Genomic DNA, 16245 nt, shown 5'->3' with positions numbered 1-16245 from the left:
TACAAAAGTATTGGATGAAATATTATCAAGATATCTCACAAACACAGCATCTATTGAATTTTCAGGTGGCGCAAAATTAATCATCCAGTTTTGTATTTGAAAATTATTAAATAAAATTAAAAAAAATTAAATAAAAAAATTACTTTGAGTGATGAAATTTTTTGAATTTTCAGGTGGCGCAAAATTAATCATCCAGTTTTGTATTTTATTAAATAAAATTTAAAAAAAATTAAATAAAAAAATGACTTTGAGTAATGAAATTGTTTGACGTTTCTAGTGGCGCAAAATTAATTATCCAGTTTTGTATTTGAAAATTATTAAATAAAATTAAAGAAAATAATAAATAAAGAAATTATATTGAGTGATGACTTTTGACCTTTACGCTCGCCATTGCTTGTCTGTTTTTATACAGCAGCTGTACACTTCACAAATTTCAATTATGATTGACGTACTGCACTATTTGTAAAAAATATAAATAATCCGATAGCATAATTAATTTTGTGTCACTTTGTATGATAATCAAAATGTGTCTTTAAAATATGCCTTCCTCCATAGGCTTAAACTTTTTATTCAATTTAAACGTTTGCTCATTACGAGCTGGCATATCTCGAATTTGCTATTAAATAAGTTTGCATTTTTCATTTCGAATTAATAAAGCAATAAATTTGGCATTGCAAAATAGTTCAACTTGGTTTGAATAATTGAGTAATGAGCCTTCTTTCTGCTGCGGCTCTGCTTTCTGTGACCTTTTGATATTTTTCAACTCAAACACTGACCTTCGTCATTTCTTCGCACAGAGAGCGCGCCTCAAAGGTGCCCACTCTAGCCAGCCTTCCAGTTTCCCATGAATTCTCTGTAATCGAATTCCTATTATCTACATAGCAAATTACCGAACACATTCAAAAACACATAACGCACCAACATTTGCTAAGCACTCACGAGCATCCAACTTGCCGCTCTTTAGCAACTCTACATTTGTCTCTCTAACATGGCACACATACTAACACACTTTAACCCACATTATTTGTGAGTTGTTCCTTTGAAATTGGCTTCCCAGCAAAACCTGCGTGACCGAAACTCTAACACAATTACACTTTTTTGTATCCCAGCAAGAAGAGTGGCGGTCACGTTACCCTTCACGTAACCGCCACGCGTGGTCGTTAAACTATCACTAACCACGCCCCTTTACAATCACGTTGTTAAAAGCGTTGGGAAAATCGTGCCAAAAATTTTGTGTACGTGTGATTTTCTATCCTTTTCATACATATGGATTCGTTTGCCCGTGCCAGTTTCATATAAACGTAGCGACGAACAAAATAACTTTTAAGCCAGCGGCGGCAGCACAGCGCGATAGCCCAGCGGCTAGCAATGTGGGCTTCCGATCCGAAATCCTTGGTTCGAATCACAAAAAAAATTTTTTTTTTATACATTTATTTCATTTTGTTTTATGATATGTTTATGAGGAGATTTTTTTCATGGCAGAAATACACTCGGTATTTTGCCATTGCCTGCTGATGGGCGACCGCTATTAGAAAAATGTTTTTATTAATTTTGCTTTCACCGAGATTCGAACTGACGCTTTCTCTGTGAATTCTGAATAGTAATAACGCACCAACCCATTCGGCTACGGCGTTTGTTTACGTTGACTGATGCAAAAGTCACGAAAACTATATGAATAAAGTTTGCTTACTGCTTACACATTTGCCAAAGGTTGACAATTTGATTCTCGGCCTACTTTGATATCAAAAAGAGAGAAAAGATATCTTTTTGACTTATTGCTTTGACAGCCACTTGCCGTTTTTTTGTTTTTTTTTCTATTGATGCAAAAATGAGAAAAAATATATGAATGAAGTTTGCTTACTGCTTACACATTTGCCAAAGGTGACGGAGAATAAAAAAATAAAGTCGATTTCCAAACAAATACGAGTGCATATGTTTTAGTAACACACAAAAAAGTGTAATTGTGTTAGAGTTTCGGTCACGCGGGTTTTGCTGGGTTAGCACTCCTCATACTACTACACATAAAATATATATATGTATACCTTAGTATAGCGTGGCGACCCCACGTCAACGATTCGGTTTACAAGTGAGCCTATAGATGTTTCACATCAAAAATATTATAATAAAAATAATAACTCCTGAGTAAGAAGTTGTAGAAGCTGTATAGTAAATCAAGTTATAGTATCTGAAGGTCTAAAGTTATCTCTCTTTTGCTTGCATGCAACGAGCTCTGCTCCACACCAACCGTATACACATAAGTAAGTCATAAGCACAAACATATCGCATACACGCACGGGAAATGCTGCTGGGGTGATAGTCCTTGGCCGGATATACATAAATCCGGATCGCTCCGGAAACGTAGAACCGACTACTGTGAGAACGAAACGTAACGCGTCTTTATCCCCGCTGCACACATGTACGGCTCAACATCAATTCACGGTGCCCAATTTTTTTTTGTTATACCATTTCATTCATTTTTTAATGTGATTGAAAAAATGTTGTATAAGAAATTTTATGTACTCGCTTATCATTTCAAAAACACAAGAATAGTTAGCAATTTAATAGGTGAAATGTTGAGGTGAGAGATGTGTTGTGTTTTCATTATTTGTGTGGAGCAAAACTCAATATGGTGCCTATATATTCGATGTTCTAAAATCCCTGACTAGCAAACTTTTCAAAACTCAACTGTACTAAAAACACTTAACAGTAAAATATGTATTCTCTCGTTTCCTGTTATTTGTTTCGTAACCGGCCAATTACATTGAGGATATCACACGTAGAGGTCGCGATGCTCGCTTACTATATACTTTCCCGCTAGATGTCACCCATCTAGAGCTAACAGCTGTTAATGACAACCCGGCAGCAAAAGATAAGTAAAGTGTGAACATCGATAATTCTCGCAATTTCTGCAAAGACTATCGATGCTATCGCAGACTATTGTCAGACTATCCAACGCTGTTTTCGAAAAACTATTTGTACTACTGCTATAGCATAGTTACAAAAATTAGCTGAATGACAGGTATATAATGATAGCCTGTTCTAAAATAATTTTCTCCTTTGGCTTTGGTTTTACATTAGTAAATCATGCTAAATCATTGCCAATATAATCACTTTTGTCTGTAAGATTTTTATAATCATAGACTCAAATAAATTAAATTAAATTAAATGAAAATTTTTATGAAAATTATGGACATAGTTTGCGCAGCAATATAAATTATTTAATTTTTTTTTAATTTTACAAGGCAATGTTGAACTACATATACATATGTACACTAGGCCGGGTCGATTTGTGGGGAGCCAAACAAATCGCCCATTGCTCTGTGAAAATCATATTCTAGGGATAAAAATAAGAAACTTTGCCGAAGGAACCATACCTCTAAAACGAATTCTGATGTCCCCCAATTTGGGTTGAACTTTTTAGTTTCTTTTCTTTAACTCACTTAAATTAATTTTTTCATTTACATATGTTCTGACTGCATAAATTTCTTAAGAAAAAAATAGATATTATTATAAATAAATAATCAATATTATTATAAATAAATAAAAATAAAGAAAAAACATAGCCATTTAGCTGATTTTTTCATGTAAAGGCCAAAAATGGTGATATTTTGAAATGATTGTATGGGGAACCCCCCAGGAGAGTTCCAGGGGGTGTGCCACTGGCATGAGTGGATCGGCTGTCCAAAGTAAGTGGGGGTCGGTCATACATCTGGACTCGATTGGAGCACTCTAAATGGGTCAAAGTGGGATTTTTCAAAATTTGCCCCTACCCAAAAGTTCCACCCAAATTGGGGGACATCAGAATTCGTTTTAGAGGTATGCTTCCTTCGGCAAAGTTTCTTATTTTGATCCCTAGAATACGATTTTCACAGAGCAATGAGCGATTTTTAAATCGATGTCGTTCACATATACATAAGTAGATAATCTACTTTTTAGAGCTTAACTCAAAATCCGTAATTAAAAATCGCGATTTCCGATACAATATTTCTCTCCCAAAATTTGAAATTATAAAATAATCCTAGATAATAACGATACTTTTCGACATACAAGCCTGTGTTTTCTATGTTATCGATAATTATTATTACGAATGTAAGGAGAAACAATAAAATAAAAACTAAATCAAATGGATGCCGGCAAAGAAAACAGGTCTGTAAACATAATTCTAATAAAATTTTTGTTAAATATTATTAATTAGGGATTTATTTTACAGAAAAAAGCGTGTGTCCATAACCGTTTTGTCATCTTATTACTTATTATAAAATGTAACATAGAGTATCCCATGCGCATTGCTGCCATAATGTTTTGCAACCTCAGTAAATGCCGCATACGGATTTGCTCCAACTGTTTATTTTTAGCAGCCAATTAATGCGCAATTAAATTAAATATTCCCTCTCCTTGAATTTTCTTCATATCGTTAATAATAATTACTGAAACCAAATACACCGAAATACTCCACCAAAATAATTTTTATGAAGAAACACCTCTCAAAGCAGTATTGACAGCTGATTGTCAATTTTCAAGGTAGTCTGCCATACAGAGAACGTAGCTACTTAGGCCTACGGTGCTATTGCGTTACTTAGAATTAATTTATTCATCTCACAAGAAATAATCCATTTGCGCATGCAAAATGCCGACGGCAAATAAGCATGAAAGAAAAATGTACAAGTCTTCTGTTATTTTCTTTTCCCTAACACCAAATCATGGCATTTTACATTTCAATGCAAACGCTACATTTATTTCTGTTGATTACGCTCCGCTATGTTAACTCTCTTCTGTTAACTTCCTATCCTCGTTTTGATATGTTTTGACATTTAACCTGCCCATTCGTTCCTGAAGCTTCTCTATGAATTTATGTTCTCTGTGCCATATGTGAACGGGTATTATAAGTGTTTTAAAGCCATCGATAGGTTTGGAATACCAGAACTATCGATATTATCGATTGTACCGTAGCTGGTTTTGCACCTCTACGATACACAGAATCATCAATAGTATTCCTGAAGTAAACAGAAACGTTTATAGAAAACATCGCGATAGCAGCAAAATAATTTTAATTGCTAAATATTTAGTTACTTTATTCATATAGATTAGAGAAAATATCCTTAAAATGGCGAATATAACTGCGGCGGTTATTGCAAATCGCAACAAAAAACATTTTCTTGGCGTACCTGCGCCGCTTGGTTATGTTGCTGGTGTTGGTAGAGGGTGAGAGAAATCTAACAAACTGCGGGGAGCAAACAAACAAATTAATAAAATCTATGTTTTTCTAGCGCCACTGGTTTCACTACCCGTTCCGATATTGGTCCTGCACGCGATGCCAACGATGTGTCTGATGACCGTCATGCACCGCCTGCTGCAAAGCGCAAGAAGAAAGAAGAAGAGGAGGAGGAAGATGAAGATTTGAATGACTCAAACTACGATGAATTCAGCGGTTATAGTGGTTCGCTTTTCTCAAAAGACCCATACGACAAGGATGACGAGGAAGCTGATCAAATTTATGATTCAATTGATAAACGCATGGATGAGAAACGTAAGGAATACAGAGACCGTCGAATGCGTGAAGATTTGGAGCGCTATCGTCAAGAAAGGTTTGTTGTTATATTTCTAATATGATTTATCGTTAATTAATATGAGTAATGAATTACTTTTTCAGACCAAAAATCCAACAACAGTTTTCCGATCTTAAACGTTCGCTGGCCAACGTCACCGCTGAGGAATGGTCAACTATACCTGAAGTAGGTGACAGTCGCAATCGCAAGCAACGTAATCCACGCGCAGAGAAATTCACACCGCTTCCTGATAGTGTGCTATCACGCAATCTTGGTGGAGAAGCTGCCTCCACACTCGATCCCTCGTCTGGCCTGGCCTCAATCGTACCAGGTGTAGCCACTCCTGGTATGCTTACACCGACTGGCGATTTAGATTTACGGAAGATCGGTCAGGCCCGTAATACGCTCATGAATGTAAAGCTTTCACAAGTATCCGACTCTGTGACGGGGCAAACTGTTGTAGATCCGAAGGGTTATCTCACCGACTTGCAAAGCATGATACCCACATACGGTGGCGATATTAATGATATTAAGAAAGCGCGCTTACTATTGAAAAGTGTGCGAGAAACTAATCCTAACCATCCGCCAGCTTGGATTGCCTCAGCACGTTTGGAAGAAGTCACTGGCAAAGTACAAATGGCCCGAAATCTTATTATGCGTGGCTGCGAGATAAATCCTCAATCGGAAGACTTATGGTTAGAGGCAGCACGCTTGCAACCGCCAGACACGGCTAAGGCTGTGATCGCACAAGCGGCACGTCACATTCCAACGTCGGTGCGTATATGGATTAAGGCCGCCGATTTAGAAACGGAGACGAAGGCGAAGCGACGTGTTTTTCGTAAGGCGCTAGAACACATTCCCAACTCCGTGCGCCTTTGGAAGGCCGCTGTGGAATTGGAAAATCCCGATGATGCGCGTATTCTACTATCACGCGCTGTTGAGTGTTGCAATACTAGCGTCGAATTGTGGCTGGCGCTGGCACGTTTAGAAACTTACGAGAATGCACGCAAAGTCTTGAATAAAGCGCGTGAAAGTATACCTACAGACCGCCAAATTTGGACAACCGCCGCCAAACTTGAAGAAGCAAATGGTAATAAGCACATGGTAGATAAAATTATTGACCGTTCATTGGCTTCACTTTCGGCCAATGGCGTGGAGATCAATCGGGAGCATTGGTTCCAGGAAGCCATCGAGGCCGAAAAATCTGGTGCCGTGCATTGCTGCCAAGCTATAGTGAAAGCTGTAATTGGTATAGGAGTTGAGGAGGAGGATCGCAAGCAAACATGGATCGATGACGCTGAATTTGTAAGTATCAATTAAGTTATAGAAATAGGTGACGAATTTATTGATACGAAAGTAACACTGATCTCTTTTCTTTTTGATAGTGTGCTAAAGAGAATGCGTTCGAGTGTGCCCGCGCTGTCTATGCGCATGCCCTTCAAGTATTTCCCTCAAAGAAGAGTATTTGGTTACGTGCTGCTTACTTTGAGAAAAGCCATGGCACACGTGAATCGTTGGAGGCCTTACTCCAACGCGCTGTTGCACATTGCCCTAAATCTGAGGTACTTTGGTTAATGGGCGCCAAATCCAAGTGGCTCGCTGGTGATGTTCCGGCTGCTCGTGGCATACTGTCATTAGCTTTTCAAGCCAACCCCAATTCTGAGGATATTTGGTTAGCCGCCGTAAAGCTTGAGTCCGAGAATTCTGAATACGAACGTGCGCGTCGTCTACTAGCAAAGGCGCGTTCGTCGGCGCCAACACCCCGTGTTATGATGAAATCCGCGCGGTTGGAATGGGCTTTAGACAATTTGCCAGACGCTTTACGTCTGCTTGATGAGGCTGTCAAGGTATTCCCCGACTTCCCGAAACTGTGGATGATGAAAGGACAGATTGAAGAACAACAAAACCATTTAGATGAAGCTGCGGAAACCTACAATCAAGGCATTAAGAGGTGTCCAACATCTATACCACTTTGGGTGTTATCAGCTACACTGGAAGAACGCAAGGGCACTCTAACTAAAGCTCGTTCAATATTAGAGCGTGGACGTTTGCGGAACCCCAGAACTGCGGCGTTATGGTTGGCAGCGATACGGGTTGAACTGCGTGCCGGACTGAGTGAAATTGCCAGCACAATGGTGGCACGTGCTTTACAGGAATGCCCCAACTCTGGAGAATTGTGGGCGGAGGCGATTTTCATGGAATCGAAACCGCAGCGCAAAACGAAATCAGTTGATGCGCTCAAAAAATGTGAACACGACCCGCATGTGCTTTTGGCTGTCTCAAAATTGTTTTGGTCCGAACATAAGTTCACAAAGTGCCGTGATTGGTTTAATCGTACGGTAAGTAAGATGCAAAATAAAATAAAAAAAATAAAAAATTATATATGCATGTTTTGGGCGTAATTTCTTATAATTCAAATATTTTATTTAATTGCGTACAGGTTAAAATTGATCCCGATCTTGGTGATGCTTGGGCGAATTTTTACAAGTTTGAGCTGCTGCACGGCACCGAAGAGCAGCAGAAGGAAGTTTTAGAACGTTGTGTAGCCGCAGAACCGAAACATGGCGAGGCCTGGTGTAGCGTGAGCAAACACATTAAAAATTGGTGCTTCAAGACGCCGGAGGTTTTAAATGGCGTTGTTAAACAATTATCAATACCCGTATAAATAATATTCTCTTTAAAATTTAAATCATAGCTTATTCCATAAATAAGTAATAAAAATTAATATCTGTTAAAAAAATGTAAACAGAATAATAATGGAATAAATTATCGTAACTTAAAAACGACTAGAAAATACATTCACTATTGCTTCTCGAAGGGTCTTCAGTTTTCTGATTTTTGCAAGTAATTTATCGGCATCTAAACAATTCTCAGGCATGCGACCATATTGCTCGAAATCGCGCTTTGCAATTCTTAAGCGCCTATGTAGTTCTCTTGGTTCTATTAATCTTCGACCAAACAGTTCGAAATCGTTAGAGAGCGCAGCTGAGATTAAAGCAGCGTTTTGTTTTGAAAACTGGTAATTATAGCCTGTGCCTTGCTGCTCGTATGGTACACGTAGTAGTAGGGTATGGGTTGGTGGAAGTCTTTGCTTAGTTAGATCAAATTCCTTATTTGCTTCCATTTCAGTAGGTGTTAGTGTAGATTCATTTATCTGCGAGAAAAGTGTATGCATTTATAAATTCACTTTCTTTGAATTTATACTTATTCAACAACTTGCCAGTTCGCGCAGCTGATGCGTACGTCTAACCATCAAGAAACTCTCGCCTTCTTTCGGTCGACGTTCATATCCGATGCGACGATCAACGGACATGCGAATATGTCCATTAGCTGTACGTTCATATTCGGGATGTAATTTCAACAGATCCAATATCTGTTTTTGTTGCTGCGTAAGTGCGTAGTTGTAAATATTCGGCAGCACTTTTTGCTGGAAATGATCACATAGCTGCTCTGTTGTATAATCGCCGAACTTTTCACTATTATCCCTGCTTGCTAATAGAAAATCATTCCAAGTTTCCTCTCGTTCAACAAAAAGAAACCGACTAGAAGTGGTTATATAACGTATTAGAGCGCCATCCAGTTCTTCTGTGTTTACATTAATATCGATTGATGTGTTTACATCTAATTCTGGCGAATGTTCGCCATGAATAGCATTCATTTCTACGTCTATTGGATCCATTTTTACTTTATATGTGCTTTTAATTTCAAATCGATTAAAGGAAATGACATTTGCTTCCGCGTGTAACCGTCTAAATGAGTTCTTGAAATGTTGCCATTTATTTTATGTTTGGCAGCCAGTGCTGCTTTTTTATTGCCTGACAGGGTGACTAATATGGATAAGAGTTCATGAACTCTCTTAAATTAACATTAGGGTTGGCGATATACAACAAGACTTTTAGCTCTGCTGGTCTCTGCCATATTTTATATAATTTTCTTTTGTCGAAAATATTTTCTGCTCATTATATGTCGAGATTATTAAATATTGTCATACACCCTGTGAAAATGTTGCATATCTCATTTGAGAATAAAACCCGAAGAACTCAACACTCACACGTGTTATGTATTTAATAATAATGCGTATTATATATTAAATATAATATTTAAGAATTTAACATTAAAGTTTTTGTGTAACTACTTCGACGAAATTGTGTATACAGATAAAAACAAAATCAGCTGAACAACTCTCACCTTCATATTCTGTAGTGGGTAGAAAATGCCGCACATTCGCCTGATCAGAGTACAACAAAAATAGAGAAGAACACGAAGATTTTACAGCTCCGGCGCTGGGCGGAATAAATTAAACATTATTGCGATAAAAGAAAACTCCATTAATTAAGTTCATAGTTATAATAGGCAACAATACAAAAATATATTATAAATTAATACAAAACACTTTTTATTTCGTATTACTTTTTTTATTTATTAAAAGCTCACAGCGATGTTACTCGCTCTATGACAAATCTTATAATGCCCTACTATCACTCAAGTGAGTTTTGAGAGACCTCTGATAGGTATGAATGTGCAAACGCATTCCGTTGCTTGTAGCGGGATAACAAGAGGCGTTATTTTGGGGAAATGCAAAGGCTGGGGAAATGCAAAGGCATACCGAAGCTATTTTCTTTTTGTAATGCGGGACGCTTCGATCAGCAACTGAAGTTATTGTTGGCAAATTAACTGTGTCGATAAACGCGTGTTCGAAGGTGCCGCTAAGCGGGGACATAGGTATGTTGTTGCTGAATTCTTACTGTAATGCTATGATCATAACGCAAACGTACGATCAATACAAAATTAAGTTTAAGCACAAAATTGAGTGCCAAAGCAGAATTTGAACAACAGCTTTAATTCTGCGCCTCTGTTACTTTAACTTATACAAAGAAGCAATGCCATAAAAACCCTATTGCGGACATATTTTAATACAATAAACTAAATTTTTTTGGCTTTATTTTTTTGTGTTGTGATGATATGTGTATTTTTAATTTAACCGATTTTTTCTCTCGTACGAATTTTTCAGATATGCAGATTGTTTTTGTTAAATATTACGATTTATTTCGATATAAACATTTTTCTTCAACCTTCATCCCTGGAACCGTTGTCATCAAATTGTGATACGACCCACGTTTTGCTAGGGAAATAAGTAGAGTGTAATCCGCTTGTAATGAACTCCAGGAGACTGAGGCGACCTGTTTATTGTAGCCGAGTGCTCAACTTAACAGATTTAAATTATGTACGTATAACCACCGTTGCCACATTTGTTCCATTTGGACCCAAACTGTGATATTTACTCTATTTTTACAAAAGGGTAATTTTGAACTTATTAAATATTTACTATTTTCTAGTTCATCTTCAATTGTAATAAAAATTGTGAAAAGTGAACGCTTTTGTGTTTGCGTTTTAATCTTTAGATTGTCTGTTAATCAGCGTAACTTCACTAATTTAATTTGACAATTTGTTTTGTCTGTTTTAAGTTTGTCCTTTGTGCACTAAGTAAGGATTTTCACGAAAATTTCAATATATTAAAATAAATTTTAGGTGTCGCTATCTAGCTTTGAAAGAATTCAATACTGACCAATTTGAGAACTAGTGCAGGAATTAATAAAGCATTGAAAAAAAAAAAAATTGTTTTACGGTGCAAATAACTTTATTTAATTATCAATAAAACATATTAAAAAAATAATAATGAAATAGTTTTATAATTTGTTCTTTTTTTTACGTAACCAAATATAAAAACTAGTTGTAAAGTGTAGAAAACAGTTGAAAAGCGGAAAATCGATTCCTAGAAAATATTTCTTTTTTTCAACAAGCACTCTGTTGAAAATATATCCCTCGCACTTCAATTCTACTTTTTCACCCCCTTGCACAAAAGTGAGGTTATTTCGAATTTTTTTTTTTTTGTTTATTATTTTACATTGCGACTAGTTACAAAGAAAAATTTTATTAACTAACGAGCAATTTGTTTAGAATTTAGAAAATAAGGTATATACAACAGTTAACGCTAAGGTGTGGTTAGTACATTAAGTCTTTGGGCGTTCTGCGTTTCAGTCTTCTTCTCCAATTAGCTGGATTAGCGAGAATAGTGGCCTCCGTATTGACGTGGTTTTTTAACCTTTCATCATGGGCTTTTGCTATCTTTTTTATCGTGTCTGCCACCGAGTCAATATTTAGGTCGCGTTCAAGATCGGAGCTACGGATATACCACGGAACACCGACTGTACATTTAATAATTTTGTTTTGGAGCCTTTGTATAGATTGAATGTTACTTTGGCTGGAGCAGCCCCATAACTGTGCGCCGTAGAACCATACAGGCTTCAGAATTTGTTTGTATACAATCATTTTATTATTGGTGGATAGTGCTGGTTCCTTTCCCATAAGCCAATACATATTTCTGTATTTTAATTCCATTTCTTCTTTCTTTTTCTTTACATGGGCTTTCCATCTTAGCTTGGCGTCTAGAGTCATGCCCAGATACTTTGCAGTATTTGAGTATGGAACCTGTCTACCATTTAAATATATTGGAACATATTTGATTTTGTTTTGGGTGAAATTTATATGCACAGACTTGCTTTCATTTAATTTAATATGCCATTTATTGGTCCAGTCATATATTTCATTTATGGCTAATTGTAATTGTGATGTCGATGTGTTTTCCGTGTTTCCTATCGAAAGAATAGCTGCATCGTCGGCAAAAGTAGCTGTTACGCAGTTTGAATTGCATGGCAGATCGCATGTAAAGAGCAAATACAATAAAGGGCCAAGTACGTTTCCTTGGGGAACCCCTGCTTTGATTGGTTTGAGACATGAATACGAATCTTCTTGTTTTACTCTGAAGTAACGGTCGGATAAATACGAATGTAGGATGGTGGAATACTGCTTGGGTAGCAACGCATTTATTTTCTTCTGTAGCCCATAGTGGCATACTTTGTCGAACGCCTTGGATATATAATATCAAGGAATACCGCAGAGCAGGTTTTTCTTTCTTCAAAAGCATTTTCTATTATTCGCACTATCCTATGTACTTGATCGATAGTCGAATGCTTCGTGCGGAATCCAAATTGGTGCGTCGGGGAGGGAGATAGGCCTGTATGATGTTACATCGTGTGTATCTTTAGCTGGCTTATTGAACATAACGACTTCCGCTGTTTTCCAATATATTGAAAAATATTTTAGCTTAAATGCGGTGTTGACGATATTCGTCAATACAGCAATAATATTGTTCGGGAGCTGTTTCAATATTTCAGCAGTAATGAGGTCGTAGCCTGGCGATTTTTTTTATCTTTAGATATGAAATTTCTTCTAATATTTCGTCTTGTGAAACCGGAGGGATCTCATTTATAGCATTGCTATCGCCGTCGTGATCCATATCATCAGCCATTACCGATCCATATGGTGTGAACGTCTCCTCGAGGTAGTTTGCGAATGTATCTGCTTTTTGTTTATTTGTTTTGGCCCACTTATTTCCATGTATCTTGATGGGTGCGTTCTGAGATAACGGTTGTTTTAATTTTTTAGTACATATCCACAGTGAATAATTTGTCTTCCGTTCATTTGTTAATTCTTGCAGGTATTTTGTGAATGAACTGTTTTTGCACGCTTTAATTTCGTCGCTAAGTTTTTTGGTTATTTTATTTAGCTGAGCTTTGTCAAGAGGTGATCTTGTTTGATGCCATCTTCTTCGTATTTTCCGTTTCTTCAATACCATTTCCTTTATTTCTTTGGTATACTTGTGACCTGAAATGGTTTTCCTTATAGTTGGTGTACTCTGCCAAGCTGCGCGTTGGTTGCTATTTGTCAATCGAAGTACTTCGTCATCGAGTTGATCCTTTGTGTTGATTATCGGCAGGTGGTCATCTGGGCCTTCCAAGATGTGTTTAAAATAATCCCAATCTGTAAGGTGGTTAGTCAGTTTAAATGGATGTTGTATTGTCGTAACATTTTCGTGCAGTGTTAGATAAATAGGAGAGTGATCTGGTGACATATTCATGCCATTCTCAATGTTTACATAAGCGATGGATACTTTTTTAGCGATGAAAAATCAATTAAGTCCTGTGTTTTATGTGGATCTGTTGGCCAGTACGTTGGGCTGCTCGTCGATATAGCAATGCATCCTGTCTTCTTAAGTGCATCGTAAAGTTCTCTTCCTTTGGTTGTTGTGAGTCGCGATCTCCAGTGAGTATGCTTGGCATTGAAGTCGCCACCCATTATAAATCTATTCTTGTGGCTGTTTATCAGTTCAATATATTGGGCGCATTTGATTGTATGTCGTGGAGGGTTATATACCGCGGAAATTGATATTTCAGTTTTGGCGTATATCGTAACAGTTGTTACCTGGAATTCTTCCGTGAATATTTTTTGGTCTTCGTGATGTTTCAAGTTTCTTTTGATGATAATTGCACCCCCTCCTCTTGCACGGTTGCTAGGGTGGATAGTGTGATAAACATTGTAATTTTTAATTTTTATTGATGACTCCTTTGTGAAGTGTGTCTCTGCAATCAAACATACATCCACTTTTTGAGAATCTAAAATAAATTCCAGCTCTTTTTGATGCTTTAAAAGCCCGTTTGCGTTCCAGAGCATTACTTTCAGGAAGTTTGGCATTATGACTTATTTTGCAGATATTTTTCGACGTTTTGCAGTCTTTTTTCGAGTACCAAATTGAATTCATGTTGTTTTGTTAGTTTCTCTAGGATCAGTTTCAAAATGTTATCTTCCTCAATTTTGTTAGCCTTCAATGTTTCTGCAAATGTAAGCACATTTGGTGCCGTATTTGATGATAGCAGAGTTTGCTATCGAAATGCCATAATTATTATTGCTAAATAATGAATGGATTAAAATAGTTTGAATTATTTCATAATACTTAATTTGAAATTTAAAATTACGAATTTATATTACTTTGCTTTGATTTACTCTGATTTAGCTCTGCTTAAACTAATCGACGTTGAAAAGCATTTATTACTCCATGAAGTATACCGGTTTATACATATTGCAATAAAATGTTGTTTGCTGCAAATCCAGCTCTCATTTGCTATATGAATTTTGTCACTCACCGCCTTCTACCGCATTTAAAAAAATTCCCTACAAATTTTCAAATTATATTAATTTAAATAAAATTTTGAAAATAATGACGAAATTGATTTTTCATAGTCTATGTAATTATTTAATTTAGTAAAAATTCCAAAATACAAAAAAAAAAAAAAAATAATAAAAAATTGCGGTCTAACCATATTGGCCGGGCTGGTAGTGGCATTTCACTCCGATACGCTATCCCACTACTGCCTACCACGGGAACTCTTGGCTGCTGGTTTTCACCCCTGGCCCGGTTCATCCCTCCTTAGCCAACCTGAATGCCGCGGACTCCTCCATGGCACCCATATTGATGGCAGGCTTAGTGCGGACGTTCCGTCAACATGAACTGGCCCACAACACAGAACTCCCGGCCTCAGGTCATTCCACAATTCGACTTCACAGAAGCGTGATTACAGAAGATGCCAACCTTCCAGTCAAAATATTGCCTAACAAAACTGAATCACTTTCTCATGCTTTTTGTAGTTCTGTTATGTGCTGCTATCTGCTTTGTGTGTGGCGAGCGAGAGTATAAAGTGGATTGGTGGTAGCTGACTTGGCTTTCTCGTATGGTGTTGTTGTTACTGCAGTACTTGGATTGCCGATACTTGTGTTATCGATGTGTGTACGTGTACACGCACAAACATGAGTAAATATTTATACGAATGTCGTTTTTCCATTTCTCGTATGTGTTCACACGTTCAGCTGGAATTAACTTTTTAGTTTGATTGCTTGGGAAGGCAATTAATTAACAAAATATTAAGAAAGTATTTCTAAAAATAAAATTAAGTAAAAAACTGTCATTACGAAATAATATTAAAAACAAAAATATACTGGTTCAGGGCTCGAACCCGTGTGCTCCAATTTAAGCATGAGACGAAAAATGAAATATCATATTTATGCATGCAAAAAATTTGAAATTGATGCGCGCTGATACTGCGAGATTCTGCATTTTTTTAATTTATACAGTTCGAAATTAAATAAAAATCAAATATTAACAAAAAAAAAAAGTAATGAAAAAATTGCCTGAGTTGGAATTTGAACTCGGAACTTCTAAAAAGTAAATCTTCTTAAGCAACGGGAAAAGCCAAAAGTTACAGCACAAGGGAACAAGCAACACAGCTGCAACAATAAAAAGGTGAACGGGTAAATGAAAAATAAAATTAAGTAAAAAACTGTCATTGCGAAATAATATGAAAAACAAAAATATACTGGTTCAGGGCTCGAACCCGTGTGCTCCAATTTAAGCATGAGACGAAAAATGAAATATCATATTTATGTATGTAAATGCATGCAAAAAATTTGAAATTGATGCGCGCTGATATTGCGTGATTCTGCATTTTTTTAATTTATACAGTTCGAAATTAAATAAAAATCAAATATTAACAAAAAAAAAGTAATGAAAAAATTGCCTGAGTTGGAATTTGAACTCGGAACTTCTAATAAGTAAATCCACTTAAGCAACGGGAAAAGCCAAAAGGTACAGCGCAAGGGAACAAGCAACACAGCTGCAACAATAAAAAGGTGAACGGGTAAAATGAAAGCAAGCAACACTAATGAGCAAGATTTAAGAAATCTGACTGTAGATGTCGCCTTTGTATTCGTTGTTTGTTGAACTGGCTAAGTGAATGTAATAAAAGTA

General features: G+C 36.8%; 2 protein-coding genes across 2 annotated transcripts; one reads left to right on the top strand and one right to left on the bottom strand.

Annotated features, from left to right (window-relative positions):
* Positions 1 to 4975: 4975 nt before the first annotated feature.
* LOC129241401 (pre-mRNA-processing factor 6) lies at positions 4976 to 8308 on the top strand. The gene is made up of 5 exons (XM_054877688.1): positions 4976 to 5202; positions 5268 to 5585; positions 5651 to 6851; positions 6932 to 7885; positions 7987 to 8308. Exons 1-5 carry the CDS (start codon positions 5105 to 5107, stop codon positions 8209 to 8211), a joined length of 2796 nt encoding a protein of 931 aa, XP_054733663.1. The 5' UTR covers positions 4976 to 5104; the 3' UTR covers positions 8212 to 8308.
* A 14-nt stretch (positions 8309 to 8322) lies between these two features.
* LOC129241402 (uncharacterized) lies at positions 8323 to 9294 on the bottom strand. Its single transcript, XM_054877690.1, has 2 exons — positions 8767 to 9294; positions 8323 to 8700 (listed from the first exon to the last, which is right to left on the bottom strand). The coding sequence occupies exons 1-2, from the start codon at positions 9223 to 9225 to the stop codon at positions 8323 to 8325; spliced, it is 837 nt and encodes a 278-aa protein (XP_054733665.1). The 5' UTR covers positions 9226 to 9294.
* Positions 9295 to 16245: the final 6951 nt, after the last annotated feature.

The sequence above is a fragment of the Anastrepha obliqua genome, chromosome 3 (assembly GCF_027943255.1).
Source record: "Anastrepha obliqua isolate idAnaObli1 chromosome 3, idAnaObli1_1.0, whole genome shotgun sequence".
In the NCBI taxonomy this organism is placed as follows: domain Eukaryota; kingdom Metazoa; phylum Arthropoda; class Insecta; order Diptera; family Tephritidae; genus Anastrepha; species Anastrepha obliqua.
Note: the sequence above shows the minus strand (reverse complement) of the source record. Positions and strands in the feature narration are given on the sequence as shown.